Source organism: Capricornis sumatraensis, chromosome 23 (assembly GCF_032405125.1).
Source record: "Capricornis sumatraensis isolate serow.1 chromosome 23, serow.2, whole genome shotgun sequence".
Taxonomy (NCBI): domain Eukaryota; kingdom Metazoa; phylum Chordata; class Mammalia; order Artiodactyla; family Bovidae; genus Capricornis; species Capricornis sumatraensis.
In genome coordinates this window covers 24782986-24805675 of record NC_091091.1, presented here as the reverse complement: position 1 = coordinate 24805675, position 22690 = coordinate 24782986, and the positions used below count along the sequence as shown (strand labels likewise).

Sequence of the window (22690 nt, the reverse complement as noted above, 5' to 3'; positions counted from 1 at the left end):
ATTACCTATAACATCTGAATCATGGCAGTGAAATTTATAAATATGTTTAAAATTCAGCCTAAATAGAAGAGGACTTAAAGATAGAAACCTAGACAGAATAACCTTTAAAAAAGTAATACGTGGGTATTTTCTGAAGAAACCCAGTAAGTCGAGTAACATTAAACTGATTGTGTCTAGATTCCAAGCTATTGGTTACTGGTCTACACAGGGTTCTCCGAGCTCTTTGGGTTGCTTTTTCCCTTAGTATAGTCAGTGTATTAAGAGAAAAGTAATGCCTTTGTACATTACAGAGCCATGGTTATCTCAGTTGTATTAGATTAAAAAGCAGAAAATTTGATCAACAGACCATTATTCATTCTATTATAGGAACCCTAGTATATGACAAAGCAGAAATAATACAACAATAGGAGATAAGTAAGCATTTAACAAATGTTATTTGTTGATGTTCAGGTTGATATGTTGGTTGGAAAGGTTCAGGTTGATAACAATATTTAAAAAGAGGTAACTGTGACCACTGTCCTGCAACTTACATAAAATAACCCAAAGAAGATAGAGTTATGTATTTATCACAATAAGTATGGGGCTAATCTATGTTAAGCTGTTATATATGTTTAGCTGTTAAAGCAAAGAAAGCAATCACTGGTGACAAGAGATAAACAATTGTTTCAAAATTTTATGTATTAAAATGTATTAATAATTATTATTAATGTATTAATAATGTATTAATTATAATGTATTAATAATTTCATTATTAAAATGAAATCAAATAAACATTTTAAAAAAGCACTGGAATGTGGAGAAGGGATGTAATAAGCATTATTGATAAAGCTTCCCTGCATTTTTTTTCAGAAATAAACAAAATGTTCAAAAGAAATGAAGGGCTTATGCATGAAGAAATGCAGAGAGTAGATCATCTTATATAAAAACACATAGTCTGTCTGGCAATTTAAAAGCAAATGAAATGCTATAGAATCATTATATGCTTTTTAAGGTGTTAGAAACCCAAATGACTGAAGCCAGCGTAGGAGCCATAAGGCTACATGCCTTGCTGGTGACACTTTGTAAAAGAAGAATGGTGATTGTTTGTTTGTCTTCTGACAAACATTCTGATAGTATGCAATGAACTCTAAACCTGTTTGTCCTTTTCTATCCAGTAATTCCCAATGAAAGACCCCAAGGAAAGCACAATTTTTATCTTGAGGGCCTAATTGTTCATTTTTCATAAGTATCTGACATTTTTTGAATGTTTCCTGTGGTGGATCTAGCATTATGCTAAGCTCATGATGTGAGGATTAACTCAGACCATACACAACAAGTCCCATGTGTGAGAGGGACTGTTAGGTCCACAACAGAACTGAGGAAACAGGTACAGTGAGGTTAAGCAGCCTGCCCAAGGTCACACAGCTAACAGGAAGTGACCTGACGTTCAAGCCAGGTCTGTCTGACTCCATTACCCAAGTGCTGACCTCAAAGCCCTGTACAGGGCTAGTGATAAAAACCAAAACAAAAACAATTTACGAAAGCAGAAAGAGGAAATATCTCATGAGACCATCTGAAACTGTGGCGTATGAACATGCCGGAATGCTATGTTGTTATTTCAAATGCTGGATTGTATAGACTCTGTGGATACATGTGTGTATTTGAAGTGATGCTAGTCAGAAAAACAACACAAAATTGTTAATACACACTAGCTGTAACTATGGAAAATATGAGTATGTTCATGGCACAAGCAGCTGAGAATAAAGAATAAGCAGGAAGGCTCTGGGGTTAGAGACTGCCTGAGTTCACACTCCAGCTTTGTTGCTAACCAGTTGTTTTACTGCAGGCAAGTTGTTTGACGTCTCTGTAACTCAGTTTCCTCATTAGTAAAATGGGGCTGATAATAAATAAGAGTGGTTGTGAGGATTAGATGTGCTGATAGGTTATGAAGTCTTCAGAACAGCACTGGCGGTACCTGAACATTCATGGCTATTCTGATTTTCATTATTTAACTAATACATTTTGGAAGTAAATTCAAGTGATGGAAATTATTTAGAATTGAGTGTGCATTGGGTTGTTTTCACCATAAAATTGCTTGCTCAGTCACTCAGCTGTGTCTGACTCTTTGCAAATCCATGGATGGTAGCCCTCCAGGTTCCTCTGTCCATGAGATTTCCCAAGCAAGAATGCTGGAGTGGGTTGCCATTTCCTCATGCAGGGGATATTCCGGATGCAGGGACAGAACCGCTGTCTCTTGCATCTCCTGCACTGGCAGGCAAATTCTTGAAGTTGCTTAAATTTATAGTTTTAAGTGGTGTGAGTGAGTGTTCGTGTGTGTGTGTGTGTGTTTGTGTGTAAGGAAGTGAGCAAAAGCAGGAGAGAGCAAGAAGTCAGCCTAGTTACTCAACAAAGAAGAGAAGTGAGAGAGATTAGGGTATTGAGTACCTCAGTGGAACACCAGCCTTGGGTAGATTTGCCTTCCCCATAAACAACTGCGAATGGAGACTCCTGGGCCCCTTTCCCCTCAGGCCAATATTCTGCCTCCCTGCAAGGACACTTTTCAAGGGTTGTTTAGAGCTATTGCCACCAAACCCAGCTGAACTCACACAGAATTCAGCTCAAGCCTTTTGCACAGGTGATGTTGGGGGAGGAAAGAAGACACTGGACACTGGGTTGTCCAGCCTCCTACCAGACTCTGTTCCCGTCACCCAGACCTTTGAATAATTACAGCTTATGCCTTTTATTCAGTAGAGGATTTTGAAGGATGACTCAGATTTCCTACAGTCGAGCAACCAATCAGAAGTAGAATAAATAAATGTTTTGTGTCTGTCTTACCCCAAGCTCTCTCCCAAAGATGGTGGAGTGATCGTGTTGTGTATTTCCTTCTTTCCTTCTGGCCCTAACAGCTACAGCCGCTCCAAGTGCAAGAGAGCTGAGCTTAACCTCTCAGCTTAAGAAGCTGCAAGAGACCACTGCACAGAGAGCAAAGTTAGAAATTGGGGACATTATCCGGGTCAGAGGCCACATCCGCATGTTCAGAGGAGAGCGAGAGATTCATGCCACAACTTATTGTAAGCATTCAGTATCTCTGCCCAATTGCTTGTTGTTTTGTGTATGTGTCCAGTAAGCTCATTTAGTAAAAAGTCAAATCTGAAAAATTCAAACAAAAAGCTTTAAAGAAAAAAATTGTATTTGCAACATGATTCGTTAAGAAAATCAGCATTTATTTATTTTGAAGAGAAGTAACTTTAAATAAATTGGGAAAGAAAATAAGTGATTTATCATATACGGCTGACATTTTATTTGGACAACATAGTAGAGTCTCTAAAATACTTTGAAGTTTTTAGTGTGAATCCATTTGGGGAAGAGCGTTCATAGCCTTGAAAATGACGGGAGATTTCTGGAGCACCACTGAGGAAGTCAGCTAATCGGAAGCATGACAGTGCTTTGTCATCTGAGCCATGCCCTTTGCACTGATCTGGCTGGTTTGCACTTGGAAATCTCAAGGACAGCCCCAGTCATCCGCCACGGTCCCAGATGCGTGAACATGTCTGCATGCTTTCTCTCACCTTGGTCTACTCTGGTCATGTCTGCGACACTCTGGGCATCGCCTCCCCTCTCATGGGATGGCCGGAGACCATTTAGTGCTTGCTTCTAGACTGTGATCCCGGGCATCCGTAAGGAAGAAGGCCCACCAAGGGCCCCATTTACTGTTGCCCCAGCAGCAGTCTGGACTTGGGAAAGAGCTAATCTCAGTGTTGTTTCCATGGCTCGTTAGATAAAGTGGATGACCCAGTGTGCAACGTTCAGATCGCAAGGATGCTGGAGCTGCCTGCCATCTACAGGAAAGTGTATGACCAGCCCTTCCACAGCCCTGCCCTAAAGGAAGATGAGGCACTGAGGTAAGTTATGGACTGCAAGTGCTGTGGGTGTGAGCCAGCCAGTGGGATCCCAGATGCTGGGGTGGGCCTGAGTCGGCCACTCCCTCCCTGTGGGGCCCCGGGCAAGTCTGTCACTGTCCAGATGCCTCCGCGTCCTCATCTGTAACACGAAGGAGGTCACAGTGCAGATGTTCTGAGGTGGTGGGAAGGAAAATACATGTGTGATTGGAATCTCTGAAGGAGTGGAGGGGGGAACAGAGAAAAAATATTTGAAAAATTCGCGGATGAAAATTTCCCAAGTCTGATAAGAACTGAACACTCACAGATGATCTAAGAAGGTCCATGAACCCCAAGAAATCTGAAGAAAACTGCACCAAGGCTCACTGTGATCAAGGAAACAATACCTCAGCCAGAGAGGAGTTTATTCTCTTTGAGAGAGGGAAAAATAATCAGGAGGAGTAAGAATATATGTGTGTTTGTAACTCTATGCCTCAAAGAACTCAGAGAAGACAGAAATAGCCATAGTGGCTGCTGGGGGTGGGTGGATGGGGGCTGGGAGGAGGGTGGAAAGGAGACTCTTTACCATGTATCCTTTAATCTTATAGACATACTTATAGATTGCATATTCCAAAAACTTACTTTAAAAAATCCCCAAACTAGAGACCTGTGTAAACAGTGGACGTTCTCCATTTTCCTGTCTCCCGCCTCAGTACCATTCCCCAGAGGTTACCACGGTGCAAGGTCGCAGCGTGTATCCTGTTAGACTTGTTTGTTCTCCACACACACAAGCATGCGTATCCACCTGCGTATGTTGTGGGTTGTCATTTGCTTCTTGACAAAAATGGCACCCTCCTTCACATACTGTTCTTCAGCTTGATTTTTTTTTCTTAAATCACAAATATCATTCCCATAGTTCTGCCTCATACTTTTAAATAACCATGCAGTGTTCACTGCGTGCATTGCCCCTTATGTGAAAAACACACATCCTTATGACACGTCACTTGCTAGCCGTTTGTGTGTGCGTGCTCAGTCACATCCGACTCTTTGCAAACCTCTGGACTGTAGCTCGCCAGGCTCCCCTGTCCATGGGATTTCCTAGGCAAGAATACTGGAGTGGGTTGCCATTTCCTTCTCCAGGGGATCTTCCCAACCCAGGGATCAAACCCACATCTGCGTTGGCAGGTGGATTCTTTACCACTAAGCCACTTGGGGATCCCGTTTCAGGTTCATGCATGTTCAAAAGCAACAAACGTAATATTAATAGTTTTCTGCAAGTCTTGTTCAAACTTTCCCCCAGCAGCAATCCTGGCACCCTGGACCTTGATAGTCTCACATGTCTGCTGAGTGAAAAGGCCAAAGAGTTCCTTGTGGAGAGCAGAGTGCAAACCTTTTACCAGCAGGAATTGGAAACTGTGGAGTCCCTTCTGTCCCTTGCCAACCAGCCTGTGATTCACAGCGCCTGCTCTGGGCAAGTAAGTGCAGCGTGCCCACGTGAGAAATCAAGGCCCCTGCCCCAGATCTGCAGTTGGAGAGTGTGGGTAGATGTGACTGTGGCATTAAGACTCACAGGGTGTACTCAGAGTGTGGAGGTTATGTTGATTCTGTTTTGGAAAGGTCACTGACCACTGAGAATTTGAAAGGAGAATGGACGTGCCCTTTTCCCCTCCTTAATCTCATGAAGCTTAATCTTTGGGTAGAAAAAAAAAACAGTCTAAGGTTCATAGTACTTCGTATTCACTGAGATAGGCATTTAATTTCAGCAAGAGCCAAAGAAGGGGGAAATAGATGAGAAGAACTGATTATTCTTGCAAAATTATTTTTTGAACAGCAAGATGATTCTTGAACTTCAACCAAGGTTTTTAATGACTTGCTCTCTCTTCTCCATAATAAGGTTAACTTGTCCTGTGTTAGGAGTTTGAATAAAGAACAAGTTGTATTCAGTCTGGTTTATAAACAAAAATTTTAAGAAACACTCAAATAATTTTTTATTTGTCCTAGAAAGAGCAATCCCTGTTTTTTCACCCATAGTGTTATAGGGTGAACTTAAGTTGTTTGGTCTTTACTTATTGGCCTGGAATTAAAAATCATCTGAGACTTTGCATTTAGGCTTTCGCTTTCAGCACAGTTCCTCAGTTTTTTTGTTGTTGTAACATGACTTGTATTTGTTTGTTCCACCGGGAATGATCTCTGCTTAAATGTCACCTTTTTGCCCTCCCTGACCTTCTCCTCTAATAGTCATCAGCTTCCTCACCGTGTTATGACCCTGTTTCCACATCTCTTGATAACACTGGTATTTATTTGTTTGGCTGCCTATTCCTCCACCAGAATTTAAGTTCTCTAAGAGCAGAGGCTTTGTCTTGTCTCTTTCTTTGCTGTCTAGAACAGGGCCTGGAACAGAGCTGGCGTAAAGTATGTCCTCCACAGTTATTTGTTGATAGAAAGAATGAATGGTTTTAAAAATTCAGGTAGCTCAGGAATTAATCCCCTGGCAGTCCAGTGGTTAGAACTCGGAGCTTTTTCTGCCGAGTGCCCGGGTTCAATCCCTAGTTGGGAAGCCAAGACCCCACAAGCCTCGCTGCATAGCCAAAAAATAAAAGGAAACAAGCAACAAAAATTAAATAAAATAGAAAATAAAAATTCAAATAGTCCCTGAAAGTATCTAGTTTTCCCATCCTCCCTCCTCCTCCCCTTTCTCTAGAGACAAGTGCCATTACTAGGCTCATGAATATCCTTCTGCAGATGATCTGCACATATAAACTAGAAGTAGTTGTAACCTTTCTTTTACACAAATGGTATCCTACTAAACACTGTATCTGCGTTAGCTTTTCATTGTGTGTGTGTCCTGTAGGTCCTTTCCCCAACCATGTGAACATATTTGCCAGTCCATAATGATCTTTTACTATGTGTACCATAGTTTCTTAAGGGGTCTGGTCATTCCTGGACTGTTCAGAGTTTTCTAGTCTTTTGTCGTTGGCCGCAGGGCTGGTGTGATAACCCTTGCGAGGTAATATGATTATTCTTCACCATTCCGACGGAGGTCTTCCCTGGTGGCTCAGTGGTAAAGAATCCGCCTGCCAATGCAGGAGACGTGGGTTCAGTCCCTGGGTCCAGAGGATCTCCTGGAGGAGGAGATGGCAACCCACTCCAGTCTTCTTGCCTGGGAAATCCCATGGACAGAGAAGCCTGGCAGGCTGCAGTCCACGGGGTCGCAAAGAGTCAGACACGGCTAAGCGACTAGACAACAACCACAGCATTCTGGTGGAACAGATACCAGGTCCCCATCCCCACCTTCTGAGTGCAACCACTGCTTCTCAGTTTCGTTCGTGAACCTGATTATCTCTTCCTGGCACCAGGCTGCATGCCCAGTGACCCGCAGTTTCATACACGGAGGTGAGGGATACCGTTTCAGGAAACACCGAGGTGGGGTGGGTCAGGACTGGCCGCTTTGTTCTGCACCGCCGTGGCTTCTGCACAGGGCTAGCTCCCCAGCTGTCCACTGACAGCGCAAGTGACCTTCCTCCCACTTAATCATTTAGAGGAGGCTCAGTGCCAACTTGGCCTCTGAGGACTTCTGAGCACTCTCTTGGCATGTTTAGAAGGAAACTTTGAAGCTTAGCAAAGACCACATTCTCCGTGTGAGCCAGCTCTTCTGCGAGAATTCAGTAGGGAGAACTGAGGACTAGAAAGCCCCTCCATTCAGAACATTCCAAAGGGGACTTTTGGCATGATTATCTTTTTGTAAATGTTCAGAGCAGAAATCCGTGCCTGCCCGGTGCTGTATGTTTGAAAAGCAGTGAATATGGCGCTATATCTGTTTTGTCTCTGGAAGCTATTTTTCCATCAATTATGAATTATTCTCTCACATGGCTCTGGTTGGGGAGGTCAGTGTTGTGACATTGAATTCTGTTTAATAGAGCCTGGGAGACCTAAGAGACTTCACAATGATGGTGAAACCCTAGATCCTTTGGCACTTTCTGTAGTCATACAGATGAAAGCTTAACAACAACAAAAAATCGTTGTGATCATGTTATACGTGAGAAGGTGGAAAGAGTGGGTTTGAATGTTTTCCTCCTTTCTTTTTTTTCCATGGTGGCCCATCTTAGCACATCCAGAAACATGATAAGCAAACTTGCAAAACCATTGTTTCTTTGACAGCTGGATAAATGTGGAGTTTGTTTGGGAATGAAGACTATATATATACTTCAGAGATCCACCCAGTTCCTGACCCGCCACAAGGAGAGGCCTGCGGAGGCTCAGCCCGTTCAGCCAGTCACTGTTTTTGTTTCTGAGCAGTTTCGATTTCCTGAATGGGATGAGTCTGTCACTGCTCTTTAGAAAAAGACAAGAAAGACACACCTCTCAGGCCAGGGAAACCTCCTAGCTACAAGGGCCACTGGGGTTTTATCCTCAGGACCATGACTTTACAACCAGCAGGGAATTACATCCCAAGGTCAGCTGAGGCAAATGTTTTTGGAAAGGAAGCTTCACACATTGTTGATATTTACAGAGAGCCTTTTCTGCTGGGCCCCTCTGGTTCACAGCCGAAACTGCTGTTACTCTCCCATGCCTCACACCCTCCCTTCCCGCTGCTCCGTCTCACTGAACTCGGGGAGGAGGAACCGGGCTTCCTGTATGGTCTGGGGATAATCAACAGTCATTTTCAATGACAGGAATAACCACGTAAAAGCATTTCTAGTCAGTTTCCAATTTACTCCTATATTGGTAAGAGGTGGAATAAACTCAACCCTTAGGATCTTTCTATTAAAGATGAATCACCTTAGAATTATGAAGATAAAGCAGTTGTATAGAGTTGTGGTGGGGGAGCCTGTGTTGGGTTGATCATTGCTTTTCCTAAGTTAGAGCACTCATGTATGAAATTAGAAAAAGCTCTCCCCCAGCTCCCCCCTGAATAAAAAGGCATGTGGCCGAGGATGGCTGGATGAGGTGTTTATTCTAAACATACCCAGATAGCTTTTCTGCCTGTGGGAGTCATCAAGTATTTCTCAACCTTATTCTCCCTTCAGAGAATGGATGCTGTCATTACCTGAAATGCTTGTCAACTCTCAGACCCGGGTTCTGATGCCGAGGTTCCCTAGGCCTGTTCTGTTGAGGAAAAAAAACCTCGACTCTGAATATAATCAAGAAAGTTAGACTCTTCTCTTCAGTCCAGGAGAGCATGTTTCTGAAACGTCGCCAAGATCTATTAAATTCAAACTATGTTGTCTGGGAGGCCTCTCCTAGGAAGCAAAGGTTTCTTTCAGGATGGAATTGTCAATACTGGAGGCCATGTTGGGGTGCATTTTCTCTACCTGTCACTTTGAAGGAACATCTTAGAAAATCTGAGGTACACTTTCTGTTTCAGCATCTGTGGGTGCTGTCCCATTAGAGAGGCAGGACTTTGCCTTCGCTTTGCCATGTTTTTCTTTTTTTAGGCTCTCTGAACTTTTTAATATGTTTACAGATTTCTCTCACATTAAAAATGGATCTGGGGGCTTCCCTGGTGGTCCAGTGGTTAAGACTTTGCCTTCCAGCGTAGAGGGTGTAGGTTTGATCCCTGATCGAGGAGCTAGGATCCCACATACTTCATGGCCAAAAAGCCAAAAATGTAACATTGTAACAAATTCAATAAAGACTTTTAAAAAATGGTCACATCTTAAAAAAAAAAAATGGGTATGTACCTTGAAGGACAGGTATTACTCACCACTTCCTTTGTTTTAGGGAGGAACTGAAAATCCCTAGTGGAATAGTTAGAAAGCTACTTCCTATCTCTACAGGGTATTTCTTTCCACTGGTGGCACATACATCTTTTTGGTCACCCACTGTGTGTCAGGGAGCAGGTGGCCGAGATGAAGCACAGAGTCCCCAATTCAAGAAGCCCGCAATCTGATTAACCATGGTGCGACATGGTGGAAAACGTGGCTTCCTTGAAATAAGAAGTAGGATGACCTGGTAACCTCTGTAGGCACACTTAGAGAAGGGAAGGGATACCGAAGTTGAAGAGAGAGCAACCTAATATTAGCCTCGTGCCTCTCTTGCTTCCCCTAGGACCCTGTCTGCCTTCAGCCCATGCACCTTCCCCCTTGATAGGTCTCTGCACAGCTGTTTGCCTTCACTATCCTCTATTTAAAATAAGGAGTCTATTTAATACTCTCTATGTGTTGGAATCCCTAACCTATTTCAGTGTGTATTAAATTCTTTGATGTCCTTAGGAAGAAGTTGTATTATTGTTCATTCACTAAGTTGTGTCCATCTCTTTGCGACCCCATGAACTGCAGCACACCAGGCTTCCCTGTCCTTAACCGTCTCCTGAGTTTGTTCAGACTCCTGTCTATTGAGTCCGTGATGCCATCCAGCCATCACACCCTCTGTCGTCCCCTTCTACTCTTGCCCTCTGTCTTTGCCAGCATCAGGGTCTTTTCCAATGAGTTGGCTGTTTGTATAAGTTGGCCAAAGTATTGGAGCTTCATCTTCAGCATCAGTCCTTCCAATGAATATTCAGGGTTGATTTCCCTTATATGTATATAATATATATACATATATGTATATATGAAAATTTTTCATTTTTTTATGCAGAACCATAGATTCTATACATATTGACTCACTTTTTAAATTAAAATTGTGGCCATATGTAAATTTGATTATTTACAAATTTTAATATTGTAAATAAGTTATTATAAAATTTAATATTGGCCATATTAAAATTGATAAAACAGTTTTAATCAAAGAAGTGAGCCAATGTGTATAGAATCTTTTGTTCTGTATAAAAAAAGATTTTCATCTTGATGTTTCCATTTCCTATCATTGAGTTAAGTTAAACAAAAAACTAAGGGGTAGAACAGTTATCAAGTGTGATTCTGCCAGAGCAGACTTCCCAGCCCTCATTAAATACTGTCCTGCTAGGCCCTTGCATACCTGAATCTTTCTGACTCTACCATAAAAAGCCTGTTGGGTGAATTTATAACCAGCTGGTCTAGGGAGTTGCCCTCAAGTGCTATAAGATGGGACTTAACTTCTTTTTTTTCCTTCCTACAGATGGGTTTTAAGAATGACACCACTTCCAGAGCAATTCACAGTATATTTAGGAATGCTGTAAAGCTGCTGCAGGAAAAAGGGCTCGTTTTCCAGAAAGATGGTGGTTTTGATAACCTATTCTATGTAAGAGACTTGCGGTGTAACTTCTTTTCCCTTAGCTTCCATTTGCAAATATATGTATTACTTAGGAATACTTATTTGTTGTTTTTAAAAGTCAGTCATTAAGGAGGTACCTAAGGAGTGGAAGCTGGCCTTTGTCTTTCCTCTGGTATCATTTTTGGCAGTACATTCTTCTGCACGCTTATAAATACATGCCCCTGTTATTCAAAAAAAAAAAGAAGTGATCATCCTCTAAATCAGGATTCCTCAACTTCAGTTGTTTGGGCCAGTTGACTCTTTGTTGTGGGGGCTGTCCTTTGTATTGTAGGGTGTTTGGCAGTGTCCTTGGTCTTCACCCGCTTGAGAGCAGTAGCTGCACGCCCAGTTGTGGCAACCTTAATGTCCCCAGACATTGCCAAGTATCCCTTGGTACAGTGCAGAACCACTGCTCTAAATAACAGTCTGTACATTTTTGGATACCAGAACAGCACGGCACCGGCCTCTTTCCATGTGAGTCCTTGGATGTCCACCTCATTCTTTTTGACATCTGTATGGTAGTCTGTATTATGGGGACTTGCCATCAATTATTTAACCACTTCTCGCTGATGGACTTTTATGTTGTTTCCATCCTTTGTTCTCAAGTACACTGCTGCTATGTCTGTCTTTTTGTGAACTTATGTAAGTATTTCTGTGAGATTGACTCTTAAAAGAGGAATGGTTGGAGCAGAGGACATGTACCTTTAAGGTTTGGGTCAATACAATCTGCTTGGCTCCACCAAAGGTGGTAACAATTACCATTATCGCCAGGGATACAAGTGCTTGCCTGCCTCAGTGAAGGAAAGTTGCTCAGTCGTGTCTGACTCTTTGCGACTCCATGGACTGTAGCCTGCAAGGCTCCTCTGTCCATGGGATTTTCTAGGCAAGAACACTGGAGTGGGTTGCCGTTTCCTTCAGACTTAGAGTTAAAATTCACCTCCCACTGCCTGACTTTAATCCTGGAGGAACAAAGCTGACAGTGATATCCATGTCCACGTCAGTAGCATAGATGTGAATGAGCAGCACGCGATTCTTCTGAAGACAGAGCAAAACCCTGAGGACACCCAGGAGCCTCACTCTCTACAGCGAGATTCCTGAGGGGAAGCCTTCCTTAACAGGACATTTTCTTGATGTTGACTTACTCTAGTGATTCCCCTGTTTTAGAAAGTGTTTAAAATTAAGATATGTTTTAAATACTATTTCAGTAACTTTTGGAAAGGGTATTCCGTTCTGCGTAAGAGTGGGCGGGTGGTAGGAGGGGGAGAGGGAAGTTGATTGCCTCTTGTGGGGCAGCTCACCCTAACAGCCCCCACCCCCATCCCCACTGTTGCATTCTCCCATGAGGCTCTGCGTGGCCTCCTGGGTTGGTAGGAAGCAGCTTTTCCTGAGGAACAGCAGACGTGGGCAGCCATCCAGCGCTGAGGTGTGGCAGGGCTGGGGCACTTCCTCCTGTGAATCAGTCTGAGCTGGAGTGAGGTGATCCAGCTATAATAGCTATATTTTCCTCAGCAGAACCACCCCACTTTGCTGACTTCACTCCCTGCCCCCACCTCAACCCTGGCCCTAGGTTTCTGTTTTCCTGAGGGCATCACCTCAGGGGCATCGTTGTCCTCTGTCTGTCTAGTGCTTTCCAGCTTTCAGCAGCTCTCCCACATTGCCTTAATCTTCCCAGCAACCCCATGAGTCCACAGACGGGTCCCTGTCAGTATCGCTGTCTTAAATCTGGTTATTCCATGTCTCATCGGCCCAGGGTGCATTCCTGACCTATGTGTTTGTCCACTTCTTTCTTTTTTCCTTCCATTTTTCTTTTTTTTTCTCTCTCTTTTTCTTCCTCTTTTCCTTTCTTTATTCCTTTCTCTCTCTCTCTTTTTTTTGTCATTAGATTTACTACTGAATGTGATGGTGAAGCCCATTTGGTGGCTGTTTCCCTGTTACCTGAGCTAGCTGAGAAAGGAACCCAGGTTATATTTGCCTTTGAGAACAGACAGTGTTTCCGTTTATAGGCTAGACTTACTCTCTCCCTAGCTTTTCCTTAGTTTTATTTCTTTTGTTTTTCCCTATGGTTGGGTGAAGGAATGTGAAACCCAAGAAGAAACACAAGAGGGAAGAGTCCTGGGATTTGATCACTATGCCTCCCTCAAAAATACAGCAAATAAGAGAAATTTTATGAATGTGTTATAAATATTTAAGAAGAAAGTTTCTCCTCAAAAGCAGGGGATTCCAGATTTTCTTTCTATCCTGGCCCCAGTGAACCACCGCCCATGGGAATATGTCTGTGGGTCACACACAGAGCAGTAAGCTGCTTGGGGATGGAACTGATGTGACAACAGGCCTGATTTCGAAAACCACACTCATTGGTGGCAAATGGATGATGATTGTTATGAAATCTTTAGGAGCTACCCTAAATACTAATTTGGGAGGGTAGGTGACACAGCCTCTCTGTCACTTAACCTTTCTCTCCAAACTCTCTTTTCCTGTTTAGGTAACAAGAGAAGACAAAGAATTGCACAGAAATATCCACCGGATCATTCAAGAAGAATGCCAGAAACCAAATCGTAAGTGGTGTAATATCCATATATCCCAGTGTCTTGGAAGGGGAAATGTTCCCTCCTGGAGAGCACTGGACAGAGGGTTAGGAAACCTAGGGCTTTTCCCAGTAACAGCTTAGAGGCGTGACTGGTTCAGACACCTGCCTTCTCGGAAGCTCAGGTTTCTCCTGACTCAAGTGAGTGTTAGCCTCGCACGATTGTTCTGACCTGGGCCACATCTAAGAGTCAACCTTGGAGCTTTTATGAACATACCACACTCAGGTCCCAGCCCCAGGGACTCTGATTCACTCGGTGGGGCTAGACAGTAAACTCCTCAGGTGATTCTGATACAGCGAGGTAAGTCGTCAGGCTCAGAGTTTTTGACGTCTTTCTGGTTTCGTAGTCTCTTGTATGCATGCTGAGTTGGTTCAGTCGTGTCCAACTCTTTGCGATGCTATGGACTGTAGCCTGCCAAACTCCTCTGTTCATGGGCTTCTCCAGGCAAGAATACTGGAGTGGGTTGCCATGCCCTCCTCCAGGGGATCTTCCCGGCCCGGGGATTGAACCCACATCTCTTATGTCTCCTGCATTGGCAGGTGGGTTCTTTACCACCACCACCACCAAATTTGTGTTATTCCTTGTTCCACTCTGACTTCTTGTCTCTAAACCCAAAGCTGATATTTTCCTCTCTTCTACTGTCAAGCCCTTCAGTGTTGGGAGGAGTGGTTCTAGACATTACAGTTTATGAAGAGCATAATTCAGTCATCTAGAAGCCTGATTAAAAAGAGAAATGGTGTAGAGAAAGAGTTGGGTTTAGTGGAGTTAGGTCAGCCCCTAGTGGTTAGAAACTCAAATTGTAGATAGTCTGAGAACAGACTTTGCCATTTTCACACTAGTTAGAAATAAAGCATTTGTCTTATCTTTAAATCTTGTGTAAACTGACCACTCTTAAAGGTGACTTTTCACAGTCTACCTTTTGTAAACATATGCTAAGAACAAATGTCGGCATATGTCAACAAATGACGCCAGAAGAAGAGTAGAAAGGCTGGTTAAGGAGCACAGGCAGGCCTCTTCCCCCTGCTTGCTTTCTTTCCAGAGAGGTCCACCTCCTGTCCTTAAAGCCACATGTGCCTGAGACCTGGATCTTTTCCAGGCTGAGTCAGTGGGTGGAGCAGGACCAGGCCTCCAGCCCTGGTGGTGATGGTATGCAGCCCTGTTTAGCCTTTGAGGACCCATGAGGTCACCTCCCAGAGTGGTGTGATAACAGCTCTTAAAATAAACTGAAAGCAATCTATTATTTGATGCAAGGTTTCTTAACTATTGTTCACTTCATTCAGAACAAGAAGGAAAAGTATCCTTTAGTTGCATTGAGGGGAAACTGCCTGTCCACAACTGAAGAGCTTTTTAGAGCAATGAAATGCACGATTCTTCCACCAAGAAGGGATGAGAGGGGAGGCTGCTTCCCAGGTGACATGCCTGCACTCATGCTAGTCCCAAGCCATCTGGCCAGATTCTTATTTTGATGTATATTAGGAACAGGGTGGATAAAGGATTAGTAATCCTAGGGCCTGGTGAAGCAAATGAAAGCAATTCACACTACCTTTCTTAGGAGAATCAAATAGCCTGGGTGACCTGAGGGTCTATAAAATGGCAGATTTTATATCCACTTCTAATCCACAGGCCAGGTCCTGCTTTGGTGAGTATGTCTGTCAAGGCTCTGCTAGTCAGTCTATAAAAGGGAGCCTCTAAAAATGATAAGCCAGTTCCCTGAAACTAGTGAATTCCCAGGAGACGAATTCTGGAGCATGGATAACAGGATGCCAACAAAAATATCATGTAGGGACTTAGAGTCTGTTGCAGCCACCCCTTTTCATAAGAAATACCTATGACATTAAAAAGTTATTCAGAATATTATATGCATAGGGTGAAAAGTAAAAAAGTACAAAAACACACAGAGAAAAGTCAGACTTCCTCCCAGCACCAAGCCACAGGCTCTATGTTTCCCTTTCCAAGGTAGTAGATGTCATTGGTTTCTGGTGTATCCTAGAGATGTCATATGCATTTATAAAGCACGTTTGTGTAGTTTATCCTTCCTAAAATGCCTAAATAAAGCTTAGCATATAATACTCAATGTTCTATACATTGTATTTTAAATCTAGAGGTCGTTCTAGAGGTCATTCAGCAACAGTATGTGTATTAAGTACCTGTCTTTTTAATAGCTGTCTTTATATTTCACTATATGTATTGATAGCTTCCCTAGTGGCTCAGAGGGTAAAGCGTTTGCCTGCAATGCAGGTAGACCTTGGTTCCATCCCTGGGTCAGGAAGATCCTCTGGAGAAGGAAATGGCAACCCACTCCAGTACCTTTGCCTGGAAAATCCCATGGACGGAGGAGCTGGTAGGCTACAGTCCATGGGTTTGCAAAGAGTCGGACACAACTGAGCAACTTCACTTTCACTTTCATATGTATTGACAGATATTTGACCATTTATTTAATCATGGCTGTGAGAGTTGGATCATAAAGAAGGCTGAATGCCAAGGAATTGATGCTTTTGAACTCTGGTGTTGGAGAAGACTCTTGAGAGTCCCTGGGACTGCAAGGAGTTCAAACCCAGTCAATCCTAAAGGAAATCAGCCCTGAATATTCATTAGAAGGACTGATGCTAAAACTGAAGCTCCAATATTTTGGCCACCTGATGTGAAGAGCCACCTCATTAGAAAAGGCCTTGATACTAGGAAATATTGAAGGCAGGAGGAGAAGGGGATGACAGAGGACGAGATAGTTGGATGGCATCACTGCCTCAATGGACATGAGTGAGCTCCAGGAGATGGTGAAGGACAGGGAAGCCTGGCGTACTGCAATCCATGGGGTCGCAAAGAGTTGGACATAACTGAGCAACTCAACTACAACAACTGAACCTTTAGTTCATTCCTAACCTTTCAAACAAAACACAGAATTGAGTTTTCCATGACAGGATCATGGGTTTAGTCGCTCAGTCGTGTCCGACTCTTTGTGACCCCATGAATTGCAGCACAGCAGGCCTCCCTGTCCATCACAAACTCCCAGAGTTTACCCAAACTCATGTCCATTGAGTCGGTGATGACATCCAGCCATCTCATCCTCTGTCGTCCCCTTCTCCTCCTGCCCCCAATCCCTCCCAGCATCAAGGTCTTTTCCAATGAGTCAACTCTTCGCATGAGGTGGCCAAAGTATTGGAGTTTCAGCTTCAGCATCAGTCCTTCCAATGAACATCCAGGACTGATCTCCTTTAGGATGGACTGGTTGTATCTCCTTGCAGTCAAAGGGACTCTCAAGTCTTCTCCAACACCACAGTTCAAAAGCATCAATGATTGGTAGGAGAACTTAAAATCTTTAGAGTCACTTATGAGATCGCAAAGAGTCAGACATGACTGAGCGACTGAGCTGAACTGAAGAGTATTTTAGCAAAGGGTAAACCTACAATAATGACAGGATCATAAACACAGGCCAGTTTTAAGTCCCTAAAGCACTGGTACTAGGCTTGTCTAAAGATGGGCCGTGTGGCATAGTTGTAAAGAGCGAGCTGTTGGAGCCACCTTACCTGGGTTTGAATCCCGGTTCTGCCACTTTGAATATGTGGCCTTGGGTAAGTCTGTGGCTCAGTTTCTTTACATGCAAAACAGATACTAATGGTACCTACATTGTGGCTTGGTATAAGGATGAAATAAACCGGTGTTTTATAAAACTCAGGAAGCTGGAAACCAAAAACCCCTCCCTCCGCTTACACAGCAGTGCCATCTGTCTGCTATAGCTATTTTGGAGCTCTAGAGTATCTATAAAGGCTGGCAACTTCCAGAGGAAGGTTTGGACAGTAATTAGGCTTGCTTCCAGTCAAGATTCAAATCTTAGTAGCGGCTGCCCTTCCCATACCTCCAACTACATAGCAGGCAGCTGTGCATGTGTTTCTGGATCTAGGGTGGGCAGAAAGGGCCCAGTCCTCCGTATGTCAGGGGTCTGTGCTCTGGTCACTCATTACTGCTTCTGATCACAGAGTTGTGGACAGAGAGGTGGGTAGCCGTTGTTGCACCTCCTCCCATTGCTGTGCCTGCCTCACCCAACAGCTGAGGTGACTTCCAAGGGATTTTAAAAAGACTGCCACCCTTCTTTTTAAAAACCCTTCATTTCTTTTTTTTTGCCCCTTTTGGAGCCAGAAAAGAAAGACTTAGGACATTCAAAATCAACTGCATATATGGGGAAAATTAGAAAGTGACCTTACATACCCAGGAAAAGGCACAGACTCAGAAATAGACCTGAGAAGACCTTAGGTTTCCATCTCAGGCTATTCTTGGCTCAGAGACGGCCTAAAACAACTGAAAAAAATTGGAAACAATAACAAAAAAACAGCTACCACCAGGAAAGGGGAGGAATCTAATCTCCAAAATTACCACATTATTAGATTCAAGTGTCCAGTTTTCAACTAAAAGCAAATGATATACAAAGAGACAGGAAACTATGACCCATTCAAAGGAAGGGGGGAAAAAAGCAACAGAAACTATCCCTGAAAAAGACCTGATGGCTTATCTATTGCACAGAGGTTTTAAAACAACTGTCTTAAAGATGCTCATGAAAATGATGGGTGAATAAAATGGAAAATATTGATTAAGACAAAAACTAAAAAGAAATTCTGACAAGGACAGGAACTGAAATGCAACATTTACTAGTGATTCAAAGGCAGATTTGAACAGGAAGACGAATCAACAGGGCTCTGGAAAAAAAAATGAACAGAACCTAAGGGACCCATGGGACATCATCAAATGGACCAACATATGTGTTATGGGAGTCTCAGAAGAGAGCAGGGGCAGGTATACTAATGTCAGACAAAAGAGCCTTTAAATCAAAATGTTACAAGAAACAAAGAAGGATATTATATATTAATAAAAGGCTCGATAAGACATAGCGATTTTAAATGTTATGTGTCTAGTGACAGACCATCGGAATATTATATGAAGCAAAAACTGACAGAATTGAAAGGAGAAATAAATAGTTCTACAATAATAGTTGGAGATTTCAGTACTCCACTCTCAATAGTGCATAGAAGAACTGGATAAGGAAGCAGAGGATAAGAAGATAAGGAAGCAGAGGACTTAAATAAGACCATAAGTCAGCCAGATCTAACCTGTGCACACAGAAGACCACCTAACAACCACATGCATGTTCTTCTCATGCATACGTGGGACCTTCTCCTGGATAGAACATGTTAGACCATCGGTAATTCTCAACAGATTTTAAAAGATAGATATCATACAAAGTATCTTCTCTCTGACCAGTATCTTTTGAAGTTAGAAGACAGTAACAGAAGTAAAGCTGAAAAATTTACAAATTTGTGAGAATTAAATAACATACTCTTAACCAGTTGACCAAAGAAGAAATTAGAAAATACTTAGAGATGAATGAAAACTAAAACACAGCATACCGAAACTTATGGGACTCAGCAAAAGCCGGGTATAAAGGGGAACTTTATAGCTAAGAACACTTACATAGGTTTACAATTTAAGGAACTAAAAAAGAAGAACAAAGTAGCTCAAAGCTAATAGAAGGAAGGAAATAATAAAAATTAGAGCACAGATAAATGAAATAGAGAATAGAAAAACAATAGAGAAAATCAAGGAAACCAAAAATTGCTTCTTTGAAAAGATCATCAAAATTGCTAAACATTTAGCTGGGTGGACTGAAAAAAAAAGAGAAAAAACTCAGATTACTAAAATCAGAAATGAAAATGAGGACATCAATACTGATTCTACAGAAATAAAAAGGATTCTAAAAAAAGTACTATAAACAATTGTATGCCAACAAATTGTATAACCAGATGAAATGGACAAATTCCTAGAAACACAGAGCCTCCCAAGACTAAATTATGAAAACATGGAAAATCTGAATAGATCTACAGTAAGGAGGTTGAATCAGTAGTAAATAATCTCCCAACAAAGAAAAGTTTGGACCTAATGGTTTCACCAGTGAATTGTAAACATTTAAAGAACTAATGCCAGTCCTTTTCCGCCTGTAACTGGAAGACCCCTCTATGAACAGCCTTGCTAGACAACCCTCAGACAGCAGAATGGCCTTTGTGAGGAAGTCCTTTAAGACCTCTGGGGCAGTCAGCACTGCTGAACATACATGCCTATACATCACCTTGAGCCCTGAGCCTGAGCATCCAGGTCTTATAAAAACCAAGATTCCAAGCTGAGCAGTGCTGGAATTCCCAGTGTTCCCTCTCTGCTGTGTGCAAACCCAGCTTTGCTTGGTGTCCTTCTCTACCCATCATCAACTCTCCCTCTTGGGAAAAGTTGAAGCTTCTTTAGAGCGCAGACTAGGTTTTGTGCATCTTCTTAGGTTATGAATATAACGATAAGTAAATTCTCCAAGGATGAAGCACCCACCGTGAGTCTCCTTTCATCAACACAAGCAGAGGTGAAGCAGGTGCTTTTCTTCCATTTTATCCCTGAGGTTGCAGGATGAGGAGCTGGGACCACTTTGCCCCAGTCATAGAGCCAGCACTTGAATTCAAGTCCCTTGGACTCCAGAATCTGCTCTCCATCTGCCCTCTGTGCCTGTTCCCGCTTGCTTAGTGCTGCACATGTATTAATAGTAGGTGTTCAGGAAATTTTGATTAAACAAATGTTGAAGAAACAGCCTGGAAATGTGGAGACCAGTGGAATTTCCCAACAGTAACCCCAGTTGGTAGGAATAATGAGTTGAGTAGCCACTAGAGGTCAGAATTAACAAGTCTTTGTTAGCCCACTACCTGTGACCGGCCCTGACCCTTACAGCTGGGAAGGACCTCAGAGGTGCCCCCACCTCCGGTCCCTCTCCCTATTGGTCAGAAAACTTGGCTTGAAGATGCAGTGACTTGCCCAAAGCCACAGCCATGTTTTGCCCATCACCACGACCCCTCCAGGACTTTCCTGGAGCCTAAAGCATTCTGTCATCTGAAAACAATGTTCAGTGACTGTGCAGTGCGCTAGTGGGCCAAGTGCTAGGCACATGTCAGTGAGAGGCCTGACTATGCTGAAAACTGGGGAGGGCTGGTTTCCAGGAATGAGGTTTGACTTTGACTCAATGTTACAAATAAGTTTTATGTCATGACCCAGTAAATTATATCATTTCATTATACATTTTACCTCAACTATATATACACATATATAATTGAATATAAACTAATATTTAGCCTACCTTAATATTTATCCTACCTAAAATGCAATACATTCTGTAATCTCATATTCTGGTCTGCCTCAGTCTGTTTGGTAAGAAAAGAATGCTAATCACAACCCACTAAATTGATTTCATGATCCTTATAACTTCAGTATGAATACCACTATTGCAAAATGATTGATTTCTATTAGGAAAGTGGTCAGTCACCCTGAACTGTCACAAATGGTCCCATTTGTTCTGGTAGAGGGTGAGAAGTTCCTTGAACACAGCCACCACAGACAGACTGTTTGGAAGCCTAGGCAGAGAGGAGTGAGAAGAGGCCAAAGGTCACCATTGCAGTCCCATGGTCCAGGATTTACGGAAGGAATAAGGAGACTGCTGCAGGCTGGCTCTGCTGTCCACCTCAGGAGGGCTCCCACCTGGGAAGCTAGGGGGTTAGCACTGAATATGTGCACCTGTACATGTGACTTCCCAAGAGAAAAAGATGATCAAGCGCTACAACCCCACGGGGTTATGAGCATGCAGTTACCAATTGGGAATCCTGGGAGGCTGAAGGCCTGTGTCCCCGAGCAGCGGTCCCTGGCACATGCCTGAGCCTGATTTAGTTTGTTGTCCTCAGTAAGGTAGGCCAGTGCATCTCCTGCTTCAGTGTGCACAGAACCATCCGGGCGGGTGGGGAGGTCTTGTGAAGCTGCAGGTTCTGATTCAGGAAATATAGAGAAGGACTTCCGTGTAGAGGAGAGGACAGCGGGGTGGGGGGAGAGAAGAGGGTCTGACGGGTGTGTCCAAGCTGCGCCAACTCCCTTTTTCCCACAGACGTGGAGAAGGGCTGCCACTTCCTGCACATCCTGGCCTGTGCCCGCCTGAGCCTCAGCCCAGGCCTGAGTGAACCCGTGCTGCAGCAGGTGCTGCAGCTGCTGGAGGACCAGAGTGACATCGTCAGCACCACGGAGAAATACTACACGGCATTCTGAGCGGAGGCCAGCAGGCAGCACAGGCAGAGCGGGGAGGACGAGGGGAACCAGTTGGCATTCACTCCCAAGCTCTGGTTTTAACATCGTGCCCAGGTCTATAGGTCTGGGGGCAATTATCTCATAACAAACTATGAAATCTGGTGATTTGAGGAATGGGAATTTGGCATAAATTCTGGAGGCTGCCTTCTACCTGCCGTCAGTTCAGTCATTCAGTTGTGTCCAACTCTCTGGACTGCAGCACGCCAGGCTTCCCTGTCCATCCAACTCCCAGAGCTTGCTCAAACTCCTGTCCATCGAGTCAGTAATACCATTCACCCATCTCATGCTCTGTCGTGCCCTTCTCCTCCTGCCTTCAATCTTTCCCTGCATCGGTCTTTTCTAATGAATCAGCTCTTCACATCTACCTGCTGTATCCTGGGATAAAATGACTTAGCCACAACATGCAAGAAAACCCTCCTCATTGGACTCTAGGCTGGACCGAGCATCACTCACAGAGCAGAAAAGGAAGAAACTGCTGGTGGCTGGCCTGGTTGGAGCTTCTGCCAAGGGGCCTTCCATGGTAAAGGCCCCTGGACGCGGAAACAGAAGAGCATACAGATCACCAGCTCAGACGCTCACTATCAGGTACTTTCTTGGCATCTCTTGGTGGTTAAGACCCTGGTGTAGGGGACTAGGTCTCCCTGGATGAGTGTTGCTGACCTATAATTTCTGTGGGTCAAACCCCAGCAGTGGGTCCAATCTTGGGTTGAATTGTTTATAGTGATGGGAATAAAACAGGATCTAAGGCATGGCTCTGTATTTGCTATTTTCCTTTTTTCCCTTCTGAATCACAGGGCGTTTCAGTACATGTCCCTGTGCTTGAGGACACTGTGACTAAATTCAAAACATCATCTCTTAATATTCTGAAGTTCTCCGAGGCTGCCGGCCAATTACCTGGCAGTGATAGATGTTATTTTCAAGGTTACCACTGAA

At 43.4% G+C, this 22690-nt stretch overlaps 1 protein-coding gene across 3 annotated transcripts in view; it reads left to right on the top strand.

Annotated features, from left to right (window-relative positions):
- STN1 (STN1 subunit of CST complex) overlaps positions 1-22359 on the top strand; it is a 36792-nt gene extending 14433 nt beyond the window's left edge. For 2 of the 3 annotated variants that reach the window (XM_068961650.1, XM_068961651.1), the window contains exons 5-10: positions 2886-3050; positions 3758-3881; positions 5161-5332; positions 10893-11015; positions 13510-13582; positions 21561-22359. In XM_068961650.1, coding sequence (XP_068817751.1) covers positions 2886-3050; positions 3758-3881; positions 5161-5332; positions 10893-11015; positions 13510-13582; positions 21561-21718 — 815 coding nt within the window. In that variant the 3' untranslated portion in view covers positions 21719-22359. The remainder of the gene's footprint in view (positions 1-2885; positions 3051-3757; positions 3882-5160; positions 5333-10892; positions 11016-13509; positions 13583-21560) is intronic. The other variant, XM_068961652.1, reaches the window with a different exon arrangement.
- The last annotated feature ends 331 nt before the right edge of the window (positions 22360-22690 follow it).